Source organism: Myodes glareolus, chromosome 8 (assembly GCF_982192425.1).
Source record: "Myodes glareolus chromosome 8, mMyoGla1.1, whole genome shotgun sequence".
In the NCBI taxonomy this organism is placed as follows: Eukaryota; Metazoa; Chordata; class Mammalia; order Rodentia; family Cricetidae; genus Myodes; species Myodes glareolus.
The window spans coordinates 108616930-108631554 of NC_142033.1; the positions used below are offsets into that span (position 1 = coordinate 108616930).

A 14625-nucleotide genomic window follows, 5' to 3' on the forward strand; every position below is an offset into this window, starting at 1 on the left:
AATGAAGCGAGTATCCCGAGCACTCCAAAACTCCCAGGATCTGGGCAAAGTGACCCAGCATGAGCATGCGTTAGAGGGACACCCCATGCGCTGACTGCCCAGGAAGGTGACTTCAGCAGTGGCGGTGGGGGCGGGCTGATAGGAACCTCTCATATCCCTCCCAGTGTCATTCTGAGCCCCTCATGCAGAGCCTGAAGCAAGGGCTCTGGGCAGAGCCACTCAACCCTCGGGGCCACTGAGTTTGGAACCCAACTGGGAACTGAAAATTGAGGAAACTGTTTCACATCAAGAAAGGACCAGAAGGATGACCTACCTCTGAATCCATCCCCTCCGGCCAGCGGCTCTGCCCGGGATGTCAACTGTTTCCTATCCAATTCAGAACCGCCAGGAAAGTCTCAACACGGTGGCACCCTCAGGGTTGGACTGAGTCATCCCCTGTGTCCCCCCACACCCACCTCTCCTACCCCAGGGCCTTTGCACACACACACACACCTCTCCTACCCCAAGGTCTTTGCACACACCCACCTCTCCTATCTGGGAGCCTTTGCACACACACCCAGCCTGTCCTACCCTGGGGCCTTTGCACACACACTCAGCCTGTCCTACCTGGGGCCTTTGCACACACACACACACACACACACACACCTCTCCTACCCCAGGATCTTTGCACACACATCCAGCCTGTCCTACCCTGGGACCTTTGCACACACACTCAGCCTGTCCTACCCCAGGGCCTTTGCACACACACACACACACACCTCTCTTACCCCAGGGCCTTTGCACACACACCCAGCCTATCCTACCCCAGGGCCTTTGCACACACTCTTGCATTTCCACAGAGCACAGAGCACTCATGCCACAAATCTTTCCAGGACGACCCAGAACCTACAGATGGATGCCGGACACACACTGTGCTCACCCACACTGGAATATCATACAGCCACAAACAGGAGTGAGGCTCTCCAGCACATGCTACAGCATGTGAGAGATGGCTCAGTGGTTAAGCGCACTGGCTGCTCTTCCAGAGGACCTGGGTTCAGTTCCCAGCAACCTCAAGGCAGCTCTGTTTGCTAGTCCAGATCCAGAATCTGACACACCCTCACATAGACATAAATGCAGGCAAAAGACCAATGCATGTAAAAAATAAAATGAAAAAAATAAAAGAAAAATAAAGTAAAATTTGAAAAAAATTTCTCTATTCCTGATATGTCTACTCAGACGTTTTCTTTGTTTTTAAATTTTATAGTTATTGAATTTTTATTTTATTTTAGTTCTGCGTATGTCTGGGTATGGGTTGCACGAGCTTGCGGTCGCTCCCCTGGATTCCCCAGAGCTTCCTGCAGTCTTCCCTCCACCAGACTCCCCCAGAGCTGCCCAACATGGGTACTGGGGACTAAACTGAGTCCTCTGCAGAAGCAGGAAACTCTGCGAGTCATCTCTCCCACCTCCTCTCTCTCTCTCTCTCTCTCTCTCTCTCTCTCTCTCTCCCGAGACAGGAGCTCCCTGTGTAGCCTTGGCTGGCCTGGAACTCACAGAGATCTGCCTGCCTCTGCCTTCCGAGCACTAGGATTAAGAACCAGAGTCACCACTGCCCAGCCCTGAAGTCTCGCTGACTTCCCCCAAGTGCAACTTCAAGGTCCGATTTGTCCTTGAGCTGCTCCCCAAAGCCTGAGCCATCCATGTTCCTGCTGACAGGGTTAGTGTCCTCAGAGGACCTGTGTCCTTGGTGCCACTGACCAGCAAGTGGGACTCCTGCGGCACCAGCCCCTCCCCACATCCTTCCTCCTGCCAGACGTGGCATCGACCTCTAAGCAGGGACATCGATTCCCCTTGCTGAGCAGGGTGCTGTGTGGATATTGGAACTAGCCAGGCTTCTGCTGGAGCGGTCTGTTTTTGTCTGTGTAGGTCTTTTTGCTAATGGCAAGGAAAGAGCTGAGTTTCAGTATAGATGGGGGTGGGGTGGGGGGGTGAGGGGGGTGTAGGGGATGATGGGGAAGGAGTGAGCCAGGTATGGAAGCACATGCTGGTGGAAGTGGAGGTATGAAGATTCATAGTAGTTTAGGGTCAGGGTCATCCTTCACTACAGAGAGTCCAAGCCCAGCCAGGGCAACTTGAGACCCTGTCTCACAACATTGCATGAGATCCACAGCGCTGGGGAGGTGAAGACGGGAGCAGCGGGTCTTGCTGGCCAGCTGCCTAGGTGAATCAGCAAGTTCCAGGGACAGACCCTGTCTGAAAAAGACACGGGAAGAGCGATTGAGGAAGACGCCTGAAGTTCACCTCCAGCCTCCACACGAATGTACACACACACACACAAGCAAACACGAAACAATGTTGCCAACACAGAAAGCAATTTAGGCATCCCACCTCAGCTCCTGCTGGATCCAATTTCTCAGACCCTGGCTCTGCCTGCCTGCTCCCTGCACTTCTTGGATTAACTATGAAGCAGGTACCAGGCGCGAGCGCAGTGGCAGCCACTAGGAAAAGTCAAAAGAAACAAAACATTTCCTCCATCACTGGGCACCCAAGAAAGAAGACAGGAGCCCAGAGCTTTCCCATCCCACCCGTGCTCAGGATGACCTGGACAGTGTGGGTCATATATCTGCCCCCTCATGTGCCATGGCACAGCTGGGAGCCCCAGAGAGCCCTAGTCTGGATCGCGGTGATGGGACCCCAGTGACTCAGGAGGCAGAAGGGAGCATTCTGGGAACCAGGTGGTAAGGTAAGGGACCTCAGGAGAGTTCTGGTCCCACAGGACGCCATGAGCTTTCGTCTTTATGAGTTTTGAGGCCGTCTCACTCTGGAGCCTAGGCTGGCCTGGGACTCGATGACTTTGACCCTCTGCAGTTCTTGGATGTTAGGTGTGTGTAACCGCTCCTGGCTGTTCTGTTGGGGATGTCGTCTCCCCGCTCCCAGGTTTTGCAAGCGCTTAGGGGTGGCTGTGCCAGATAAGGCCCCACCCCAGAACCCTGTCTTGTGCCGAGACCGAGTTTCATGTAGCCCAGGTTAGTTCAAACATCTTATGTAGCTGAGGATGACCTTAAACTCCTGATCCTCCTGTACAGCCACGCCCACTTGTACCCTCTTGATAAATGTTAAAGTGCATAAAGCAAGCTGATGGCGTTTGGTTTGCAAGCTCAGTGACCTGAACATACGGATAGCCAAGAGCCGCACTAAATCCTGTCCCCTGTCCACATCCCGTCCTGACAGGGCCTCGGAAATGGGGACCCAGCTGGGTGGGGCCTGTGGAGCTGAGCTGTCCCCAGCAGCAAAATTAACGGAGCTCTGGCTCCCTGATGCGCCCTCTACCGGACGGATCCGGGACTGCACGAGGCGTCGCACAGAGCCTGCTCCGTGCACAGCATGCAGAGCTTGGCACTTTCTGTATAGGCTCTGGTGGGATCAGTGCCGGCTGTATGACCTTGCGGGGCTCGGTTTTCGCGGCGCTTTTGCTGCGCGCCTGCTTTACCGCGTATAGCGACTGTTGTAGGGACTCTGGGGAAAGAGCCACTCTGCAGAGCAGAGTGCCTGCTGTATACTATCCCTGCGAGGGGATATGCCTGTTGTATGTGTGTGCCATACCAGGCACAGGGCCTGCTGTATGCATGTTCTGCAAGACATAGTGCTTTCTGTCTTCATGTATCATGGACCATGATGCCTGATGTGCATCTCCCTTTCAGGGCCGACTCTGTGCACTCCCTGGAGAGTATACTTCCTATTGTGTATGTCCTCTGTAAATTTCAGCGTCGGCTGCATCAACGGCCGTCCCCAACACTGTCCTCATCTTTGCTTCACTGAGGCCCCTTCCTCTCATATCAGGAATTCAGGACTGACCCTTAGTCTTGTGCTGACCTCAGCTAGGCCACCCCTCTCTCTGGCCCCTGTTCAGTGGGGCTCCTCCCAACACTCCATGCCAGGCCTTAACTCTTTTCATCTGGGTGATGGCGTCAGAAGTTGGAGTGATGGCCCGGCGGCCTTCTCCCCTCACTGGGACTGGCTGCTTAGCTCAGTTTTGTGCACACAGTGGCTTTGCAAAATGACACTAAGTGGTTATACTCTGAGGCGTTTCCAATGGCTGGCCCTTGCTGGGCCCTGAAGCCTGTGTATACAGCAGGCTCTGTGCCCTGAGGGGAAAGTGCTCCGGACCCTGGTCAGCCAGGTGGGCTTCCTGGAGGAGGCGAGTTCAGCGGCCAGGAGCAGCGCAGCCCACACAGCACCGACCAGAGGAGTGTTGCAGGCTTCACCCCACCCGGCTGCCAGGGGCCGCCATGGAGGAGCTGGGGGTGGTGTAAGCCTTGGAGGATCCAAAAGAAGCTGGCTGGGGAAACTGAGGCGGAAGACTAGAGGCCAGAACCAGGCGAGGGAAGCAGCATTGGCTGCGGGCCTGGAGGGCGGGACCGGGTGGAGCATTGGTGACGGCAGCGCACGGGAATGTGCAACAGGGAGGGTCCTTCCACCCTCAACGGGCATGCGGGGCCTCTTGAGGGGATGCTCCCCAGCTTCGGGTGCGGAGTCTGGTTATATAGGGGAGATGGAGTTCAGGACGGGGGGAGGTCTAATTGGGGGTAACGGGGACCAGGGAGGGGAGGTCTAATTGCAGGTGATGGGGACCGAGTTGGGGGTCCCTGGGATGGATGCTTGGGACGAGTCGAGGAGCCTGCGTTGAGCGTGTGATGGGGACGGGGTTGATGAGTCTGGTTGCGGGGTGATGCGGACCAGGACCGGGTACTCAGGATGGGAGGTTGCCCTGGTACACACTATTCCACTCAAAGCCCCAGCTCCGCGCACATTCTCCGGCCCTGAGTGCGGCGCCAGGAATAGCAACCCGGTAACCCCCGCGCACCGCCCCGCAGCTGGACTTCCCAAGGTCACTGGCACCCAGGATACAAGAACCGACGTTGGACCACGACGCGCCGGGGCTGTCGGTCAGTCCCCTGCCGCAGCTCCAGCCCCAACCCGAACGCCGGCTTCTACCGCACGAGGGCGCCCCAGGCCTGCGCCCTCGGTGACCCTAGCCTGGGCGCGCCTGGGAGGCCCGGTGGGAGGGACCTACTGAGTTCCCAGTCCCGCACCTCGGGGGCCCCGCTGCTTCCGCCAGTCCGTGGGGCGTCCCAGGGAAGCCTGGACGCCTTGCCTTGGGATCTGAGCAGCCGGTGAATTCCTCTTCTCATCCTGCCAATACCCCGGCTGGTGTGGCGACAATGCAATTGGCTCCTTTCCCTACTTGGGAGGAAAGCAGTGATCCCTAGGATGGCGGTAAGTTTGGGGGTCGCACTTTCTCTGGGGTGGAACTAAGACTGAAGACTGGCTTGCCCAGTGACTGCTCCGTCAGTGCAGGAGAGGGGTGTACTGTTCCGGAAAGGGCACTGACAGACGTGGCTATGCGGCCCCCCAAGAGGAGGTTGTGGGATGACCAAATCCCCTCCCCAGCCTCTCCCTTCCCGGGCCAGCCCAACCTCTGGGGCCGCAGAGGCAGAGAGATGGCTCCCGGCGGCGTCTTGAAGCAACTCCCCAGGGTTTCCAACTTCTACAGCCACCTCGGTCCGGTCCCCAAGGCGCCCGAAAGGGTGGAATGACAGCTGCAGACTAGCTGACAAACCGGGAGAACCTGGCTCCAGCCGAGCTGGGGGACCCCCGCCTTCCCCTTCATCAGGTCCATGGACCGTGCGGGCTAACTTTGAGCTCCTGTGTGCCCTTCAGAGCGCTGGCCCCGACCCCAGAAGGGACTCACGGGGCCTTGGTTCCTGTCCCTCCTGATTTGTCCTGCCAGGCCCGGATCACGAGGAGGGCGTGGGCTGAGAATGACTTCATCCAGTCCCTGTAGATGGGGAAACTGAGGCCTCTACTCAGCCCTAGCCCGCTCCCCTTCTCTGCAGACCCTCTGGGCATCGCAGCCCACACTCCTGGCAGAAGAAACCATGATGTTGGAAGGAGGCCAGGTCAGCTTTCTTCTGCCCGCCACAGGGGATCTCCTTAGGGTGTCCCGGAGCAGAGAGGTCCCCAGGGGCAGAGCTGAGAGGAATGAGCCCCTACTGGCTGCTCCCTCTACAGGGTCTCAGAGACTCAAGGACACTGCACAGACAGGGAAACTGAGGCCTGTGGAATGGGAATGGTTGGCTCCCGGCCACCCAGGAAGGTAGATGAAACTCGCACCACCTAAACACTGTCCTTAAAAGATTCCTCGCATCGTTGGCACTGGGACCAGCTGTGTGCACTAGAACAGAACACGCTAGCCAGGAGTTGTGGGGCACACCATGTATTTATTTATTTGTTTGTTTGTTTGTTTATTTTTATTATTTATTTTGGTTTTTCGAGACAGGGTTTGTCTGTGTAACAGCCCTAATTGTCCTGGAACTCGCTCTTGTAGACCAAGCTGGCCTAGAACTCACAGAGATCCACCTGCCTCTGCCTCCCGAGTGCTGGGATTAAAGGCTACCCAGACCAGCCTGGACTACACAGTGAGACCCTGTCTCAAACAAAGAGTTGGAAAGATGTTCAGGGTTAAAGACCTCATCCTGAGCTTTAAGAGAACCCACACTGGGTACCCAGCACCTTGTCAGGCTGCTCATGACTGTAACCAGCGCAACTTGAAGGGGGTTGATGCTTCTGCCATCTTCGGCCACCACACTAGAAGTAAAAATATATTCTGTTATTTAGTTTTTAAGGACACAGTTTCTCTGTGTAGTCCTGACTGTCCTGGAACTCACAAAGATCTGCCTGCCTCTGCCTCCCAACTGCTGGGATTAAAGGAGTGCGCTGTCACATCCACCTAAAAACAAGATTAATTTTAAAACAAGTAACTAACAACATGTAAAAGTTGCTAGTCCCCACTGAGTGCCTGACCTGAGCCAATAATCCCCTCAAGGCTTTCCGGAAATGGGGGCGGGACTGTTGTTACCTCATTTCTTTTTAGAGACAAGAGGGCACAGAGAGGTTTAGCTGCCATCGGGGATCACACAGCCAGCCAGGGCTGAGATGGCAATCCACCCTGGTCCCGCTGATCACCGCCTCTTGGGACTTCTGTGCTCCCTCAGACCCCGCCTCTTCCGGAATCTTCTGCTCTTGCTGTGGACCCTCCTGAGCTGTGATTTGAGGGGTACTGCTCAGGTAAGGGGTGAAGGAGCCCTGGAAGCACACAGGAATGTGGACGGCAGACCCCAGCTCTCCTCCTGGCTGATCCTCCTCTCTGCCCTCAAGTAGGGGCCCGGGGAATGGACGCCCTGGGGGTCTTGGAGCAGGTGTTCCAGCTCTTGTGGCCGGGGCGTTTCGGTGCGCAGCCGCCCTTGTGTCCGGTAAGTCGGGAGCCCCTCCCTCCACTGCCGCCCGCCGGGCCGCGCCCTCTGCCTGCCCACACACGCAGTGTGCCCTTTAATCCCACGGAGCCAGCTGGAATGCGGGTGGGGCTGGTGGGGGCAGGCGATGGGAAGGGGTCCCCGAGAGGGTGGGGGAGTCCTGCTCCACCCAGAACACCCTTTTCTTGCAGACTTCCCGGGGAGGAACCTTGCTGGGGAGACAGCCATGAATACCGAGTGTGCCAGCTGCCGGTAAACCCCAGAGTCCGCCCTGAATCTCTCTTGCTTTGTTACACTCACCCCAAATAACCCTGTTTGGTGTCACTGGTCTTATCCACCCGTCTATATCCTCTCCCAGGACTGCCCACCAGGGGCAAAACCCTTCCGAGACCTGCAGTGTGCTCTCTACAATGGCCATCCCGTCCTGGGCAGCCAGAAGACCTATCAGTGGGTGCCCTTCCACGGGGGTGAGTAATCTGACTTCCTGGGGTTGAAAAGAAAAAGAGAACTTTGAAAGGAGTTAAGAAATACTCAGAGAGGCAGGCACTGGATGGGATTTTGAAGCATATGTAGGAGCTGGTGGAGGAAAGAAAAGGTCCCTTTTACACAGGATCGAACTCCAGGCTGTGGATTGGTTTAGAGTTTTATCCAGAGGCCAACAGTTTTCAGACTGATCCCACTAACAAGAAATGTTGTCGCACGGAGCTGAAAATAGCAGCTTATATAACTAAGTGCCCGGGGCAGCACGCCTCCAGATTGAAGGGAGACAGGCAGCTTCGGCCACCGCAGTGCTGGAGAGAGATAGCACCGACCTAAAACGGAGAGACTTTCATCAACCCTTGGGGCCCTATCCCGCGCCCAAGGCGTTGACTAGGTTGGCCTTGTCTCCCCCTGCCACCAGCCAGCCTGAGGGGCTTATATGACAGAGAGGGAAACTGAGGTACACTGCAGGCTGGTAGTACAGCCGGAATCCAGGGCTACTAAAGGCAGTTTTATTGGGTCTGAAAGAGGAGGAGGGAAGAGGGTTGGGGTATGGAGAAGCGGTACAAAGCAGTGTAGGGAAATTTATGGGCCGAGAGGTGATCCTGCATGCCCTTAATCCCAGGACAAGAGAGGCAGAGGCAGGTGGATCACTGAGTTTGGCCTGGTCTACAGAGCAAGTTCTAGTACAGAGACTAGTACAAGTTCTAGTACAGAGACCCTGTCTCAAAAAAAAAAAAAAAAAAAAAAAGGCAGAAAGAAAGTACACGGCCTGGAGAGGAGAGGATGGAGGTTGGCCATAGAAGGGGACAGAGCCTGGAGGAAGGAAGCTGGAGGTGAGGGCTGGGGAAGCTGCATTGAACTGCGGGTAGGGACTGGCGATGAGTTGGAGGCCCCGGGCTCACTCAACCCTCCCGCCCTCAGCACCCAACCTGTGTGACCTCAACTGCCTGGCTGAGGGCCATGCCTTCTACCATAGCTTCGGGCGCGTGCTGGATGGCACCCCTTGCACCCCGGGGGCCCAGGGCCTCTGCATAGCAGGCCGTTGTCTGGTGAGGACCCATTGGCCCCGCCCCACCACGTCTATTTTATGTGTGACCCCGCCCAGACGGCCTCCAGCCAATTACATCAGTTCCTTCCCCTACAAACTATACTCCGCCCATCGCTCAGATCCAGGCCCCAAGCCTCAGGCTCAGGCTCCTTCAAAGCCCCGCCCATTTGGCTCCAGGTTCCACCCACCCCGCGAGTTACACGCTCGTAGCTCCTCCCACAGGCTTTCCCCCTAGCCCATCACACCCACTCCTAACCGGACTCTGCCTAGGTCCTTCCTTCTTTCAGATCCAGCCTTAATATTCAAGCCCCGCCCACCACCTGACCCAACCCACTTTGCTTAACTCACATTCAGTCCCTGCGGGCACTTTCTTCAGCCCCGCCTCTGCTTCGCCCTTCGCCCCGCCCACTCGCGACGCCCGCTTCGTTTGATCACGCCCCTTCCAGCAGCCCCATCCATCCTGACCCAGTGCCCTCGCCCCCGCAGAGCGCCGGCTGTGACGGGCTGCTGGGCTCCGGCGCCGTCGAGGACCGCTGCGGCCTCTGCGGTGGCGCCAACGACTCGTGCCTCTTCGTGCAGCGCGTGTTTCGCGACGCGGGTGACTACCCCCGTCCCGCCTCAGCGCATGCGCTTGAGGAGTATCGTTGAGAAAGATGTCCCTTTAACAAGGCGGGCTCCCAGGAGCCAAGGCTCTCGTTGATTGGACATTCGGAGGCCCCGCTCCTCGAGCCCTTCTCCTGATTGGCTTCTGTCAAAGCGCCCCACCCTCTCTCGAAAAAAATGCCCTTTTAACCCCTTCCCTGCCTCTTCTCCGTAGCTTCTCATTTAATCCGCAACTATCCATCCCTGCTCGCATGACTCTCTCACCCAAAGTGCACCTCTTCACTGTGAGCCCCAGCGTATCGCTCCCTTGCGCACCTCAGCTCATCCCTCCCTGTGCACCCTAGAACATTCCTCTCCTGCGCTGCCCAGCTCATCCCTCCCCTGCGCACCCCAAAGCATCTCTCCCCTGTATACCCCAGTGCGTCCCAGTGCAACCCGCTACTGTGCACCCCTGAGCACACCTGAACATCCCAGAAAATCCTGCCGCATTACACCCTCAACCTCTCGCCTGTCCCAGGTGCCTTCGCCGGCTACTGGAACGTGACTCTGATCCCCGAGGGCGCCAGGCACATCCGCGTGGCCCAGAGCAGCCACAACCACCTGGGTACGGTGGAGCATCAGGGGAAACTGAGGGAAACTGGGGTGTGGGGATAGGCAGTTTCCGCGAGCGCAGGCTGACTGGTTCCTTGCAGCGTTAGTGGCACGCGACGGCCGCTACGTGATCAACGGCGACGGGGTGCTCAGCCCACCTGGCACCTACGAGGTCGCGGGTACCCGCGTGGTCTACACCCGCGGCGTGGGCCCCGAGGAGACCCTGCAGGCGTCCGGACCCACCTCCCAGGAGCTGTTGTTGCAGGTGGGCGGGAGTGGACGGTTTGAGGCGGGACACTGGGGTAGGTTAACTGGGGAGGCAGAGGTCCGAGGGGAGAGCGAGCCACCAGCTCCCGCGCGCCCTCCCGCTCTCTAGGTGCTGCTGCGGGAGCCCAACCCAGGAGTGCACTTCGAGTTCTGGCTGCCCCGGGAGCGCTATGGTCCCTTCCAGTCTCAGGCGCAGGCCCTGGGCTGGCCCCTGCGACAGCCTCAACCTCGGGAGGTGGAGCCTCAACCTGCGGAGACCCCTGTGGTCCCCGAGGCCATTCCTGCCAGGGTGGCATCCCTGACACCAGGTGAGGTGGGGACAGGGGGGGCGGGGTCTGGCAGGAAGCAAGTCCGGCCTGTGTCACTCACAACACCACCCCCCCCCCCACCGTAGACCCCTGCGGGCCTTGCCCTGACAGCCGGGGTCGCGCACACCGGCTTCTCCACTTCTGCGGCAGCGACTTTGGTGAGACCCCTGACCTTTCGGCTCCTTCTTCTGACCCCAAGGACCCTTAACTTCTCCTAGATAGTTGCTCTGACCCTCTCCATTGCACTCAGCTGACCCAAAAGTCTTGAGGGTCCGCCTGACCCTCGGTGTTACCTTCGTGCAGTATTTCAGGCACGCGTGCTGGGCCGCCACCGCCAGGCCCAAGAGACCCGCTATGAGGTGCGTATTCTTCTCATCTACAAAAACCGCTCTCCGCTGCGCACTCGAGAGTATGTGTGGGCGCCCGGCCACTGTCCTTGCCCATCACTGGCTCCCCATCGAGAGTACCTGTTGGCTGCCAGGCGACTGGTCAGCCCTGATGGTACACAGGACCGGCTACTGCTGCCCCACGCTGGCTATGCTCGGCTCTGGAGTCCTGCAGAGGAGAGCCGAGTTCTCCTGGCTGCCCGGCGCTGTCCAGTATAAACTCCCGGAGGTCGGAGCCTCACCAGGTGTCCCCCTGACTCAGTGACTCAGGAAAATCTCCCGCCAGCCAGGATTATTTCGAGACAGGTTCTCACTGTGTATATAATCTTGGCTGCATAGACCAGGCCGGCCTCGAACTCACAGAGTTCCACCTGCCTCTGCCTCCCCAGTGCTAGGATTAAAGGCCTGCCTGCGTCCTATCTAAGAACTTTATGGACCGCTTCATTCCTTCTAAAATTACTATTTAACTTTTACAAGAACTTAAACAACTTAAACTTTGTTTAACAGGAACAAATCCCTTCCCTGTCACTTCCAGCTGTACAGGCTTGGGGACACCCCAGTAAAGTGGCCGTCACTGTGCTCAGGCACACCCATTCCCATCTTTTCCTGACACCCCCTGCCAGTGCACTGGACATATGAGACTGGGAACACACAAGAGAATCGATAAACCTCCAATCCCTCCCCCCTCCAGGTTTCTGTACATCATGGGTGTCTATCCTACGGCCACTCAACAAACCATCCCTAGTGGGGTGTCCTTTTAGGCCGTCCCCTCCGGGTCCTGTTTCTGTCATATGGTCTAACCTGTCTTCGGTGACCATCCAGGTCTGGCTGGGATCCAGAGGTTAGCGGACTGTCAGCTTTACCCTTGCTCCTCCGCAAGAGCCCCTCTGGCCTCTATCCAAAGTCCTCAGTTTTCCCATCTTTTAGCTCTCTGTGGACACTTGGCTCTCCGATGAACATTTACTGAGCGCTGACTGTATGCGGGAGACCCAACAAGTCCTGGGGAGGCGCAGTACTGTTATGGGATAAGCAGGGGGTCACTTTGTTTAATGGTTATGTGGTAGTCTTTTATGGCGCCAGGCAGAGAGCACCAAGAATCTCTCCCAAATCCCACACAGCGTGCAGCTGGGGTCTACAGGGATCTGTTGGATCCTAGCTCCCCCTGGTGGCTGGACCATGAATTCCCTGGCAGAAAGATGGTCTGCATGGGCCAGTTCCAGTAGGCCTTGGGGACCTCTAGAGTCCAGGGCAGGGTCATCTCCAGTCGGGTCCTGGTGCTGAGCCCGGCACGCATGACAGCACGGGAAACCCAGGAAAGGCATAGGTGGCTGGTATTACTGGCGCATGCCAGGAGCGTGAGGCCTGGCTGTTCCCCTGGGTACTGCAGTATTGCCCAGACTGCTGGTTCCAATGACAGACAGGGAACTATCCCCTAAAACGACGTTCATCTCAAATTTGGCTCTTTGTGGTAATCAATAAAAGGGGATGTTTTAATTTGAAAACATTGGGAGTCATTAGTAAACGAAAATGAAGACCGCAGGAAGATACCTTCGCTGGCCCAGGCCTGTGATCCCAGCGGGGGCGGGGCAGGGGGAAGTTTAAGGAGACCGTCTCAAAAAGTAGACAGTCAAGCGGTGGTGGCGCACGTCTTTAATCTCAGCACTCAGGAGGCAGAGGCAGGTGGATCTCTGTGTTGGAGGCCAGCCTGGTCTGCAGAGCGAGTTCTAGGACAGGCTCTAAAGCTATAGAGAAACCATATCTTGAAAAATAAATAATAAATAGAAGTAGACGGAGGGCCTGACATTGTTGTGGAGTGATTGCCTGGCAAGTGTGAGGACCTGCGTTCAAACCCCAGCTGTGAAAAGGCTGTGCAGAGGATCCTGGGGCTGATGGCCGGCTTAGCCAGACTCATGGCTTCCTAGTTCAGTAAGAGTCAGTAAGGTCTCACCTAGCCTAGTCTAGACCCTAAGTCATTATGCAGCTGAGGCTGATCCTGGTGTCCCCTGATCCTGTCCTAACCCATACCTGGCTCCTCTGTGGATAGAATTAACAGGCCAGGTTGAGGAGCAAGCGAGCTTCTGGCCTTGACAGGAGGCCCCTCCTTCCCACTGCCTCATCATTGGCTGATCTGGTTGGTGGGGCCCACCTCAGAGGGGAGGAGCTATTGCCAGTTCCCTTTTGCAGCCCCCCCCCATCCCCAACTCTGAGCACGCTGGACTCCCCACACCCCTACCCACCCAGGCCACATCTGTAGCCAGATCACATTTTCAAACCAGCTGCTGCAGCCCAAGGGCACATCACCTGGGGCTGGGGGGTTAATGACTGCCCTGGAAGAATCCAGAGCAGAAGCTCAAGCCCTCGCCAAGATCTCCAAGTCACTCTAGGTACCCCCCCCCTGCTCCCTCTGCTCCAGGGACAAGGGCTTTTGATTCTCACTGCTCCTCAAACTTGCCAGGCCCTGTCCCCCTCCCCCACCCTGCCCCAGGGCTTTGCACCTCTGCCCTGGGACCTTTGGACACCAGCTCCTATTACCCCTGGCACACAGCAGTCTTCTTGGTCTTACTTCTGCAATGATTTGCTGAAATTTATTTTTATTACTTTTTTTTTTTTTGTAGATCTTGTAGGCTAGCCTGGAACTCACCACGTAGTTAGTCCTGGCTGGACTGGAACTGGTATGTAGATCAGGCTGGCTCAGACCCAGGTCCTCCTGCCTGTGCCTCCTGAGTTCTGGGATTAAAGACCTGTGATCCTACACCCAAACCAATACTTCTGAGAAAGTCTCGTGTAGCCCAGGCTAGTCTCAAATTCCCAATGTAGCAGAGGATGATCTTGAACTAATAAATGCATTGAGCCCAATATCCCAAGTTTCTTACTTCCTCCTCCTCCATAAATGCACCAAGATGGGGGTGACTCTTGACTGCTCTAAGATGTTCCATTTTCTGGAAATTGTGTTGGAGGCATAGAAGCCACACTTCCCTAGCAGAGCCTTGGAAGGGAGAGATTGGGTTACACAAGACAAAGTCGGCCCCAGGAACAACTTGGTGACAGTATTGTGTGCAAATACATTACGGTTTATGGCTGATCCCACCGTGATTTCTACTGAATATCCCAACTGAAGAGCTAGGGGTAGAGAGGCCAGCAAAAATGAGGGGTTTGAGGCATGGTTAGGGTGGAGCCCCGCCTAGAACCCCGAGTGAGGGGCTGGGGGCGTGGTCAGGGTGGAGCCCCGCCTAGAACCCCCAGTGAGGGGCTGGGGGCGTGGTCAGGGTGGATCCCCGCCTAGAACCCCCAGTGAGGGGCTGGGGGCGTGGTTAGGGATGGAGCAGTGGTCCAATATTCAGAATCCCTGGATTCCATCTGAGGACTGTGAAAAATAAAATTCAGTTCCCAACTGTCTCGGTCTGTACCACTGGCTGTCTGCAGGGTGCGCCTGGACCTGGCCTGTCCCACACTGGTCCCATGTGCACAGCCCAGCACTCCACTGCCTAGGCACAAGTGTCAGGTGTGCCAGAGCTGTGGGGAGAGAGAGGAGGAAACAGACTTGGCCCTGAGTCTATGAAGGGGATGATTGGTCTGTGTGTGTGGCTATGTTGTCCATACTGAGACATTCCTGCCTGAGGGAGGGAGGAAAGGACAGGGAGGAAGGA

The 14625-nt window shown here is 56.8% G+C and overlaps 1 protein-coding gene and 1 long non-coding RNA gene across 6 annotated transcripts; one reads left to right on the top strand and one right to left on the bottom strand.

Moving 5' to 3' along the window:
* Nucleotides 1-4651: 4651 nt before the first annotated feature.
* On the top strand, nt 4652-13836 carry Adamtsl5 (ADAMTS like 5). Of its 5 annotated transcripts, XM_087909392.1 has the most exons (14): nt 4657-5256; nt 5877-5939; nt 6052-6136; nt 6914-7107; nt 7201-7292; nt 7484-7544; nt 7651-7759; nt 8697-8824; nt 9310-9421; nt 9944-10030; nt 10119-10282; nt 10394-10592; nt 10679-10750; nt 10896-12480. In XM_087909392.1, the coding sequence occupies exons 4-14, from the start codon at nt 6976-6978 to the stop codon at nt 11195-11197; spliced, it is 1458 nt and encodes a 485-aa protein (XP_087765518.1). In that variant the 5' UTR covers nt 4657-5256; nt 5877-5939; nt 6052-6136; nt 6914-6975; the 3' UTR covers nt 11198-12480. The 5 variants fall into 5 exon arrangements, with proteins under 5 accessions (XP_087765521.1, XP_087765518.1, XP_087765520.1 ...); XM_087909394.1 differs by lacking the exons at nt 5877-5939; nt 6052-6136 and adding an exon at nt 13594-13836 and having other exon boundaries at nt 10896-10951; XM_087909391.1 differs by lacking the exons at nt 5877-5939; nt 6052-6136 and having other exon boundaries at nt 4660-5256.
* On the bottom strand, nt 6241-7036 carry LOC148121254 (uncharacterized). Its single transcript, XR_015738632.1, has 2 exons — nt 6899-7036; nt 6241-6627 (listed from the first exon to the last, which is right to left on the bottom strand). It is a non-coding gene; the product is annotated as an uncharacterized LOC148121254 (long non-coding RNA).
* Nucleotides 13837-14625: the final 789 nt, after the last annotated feature.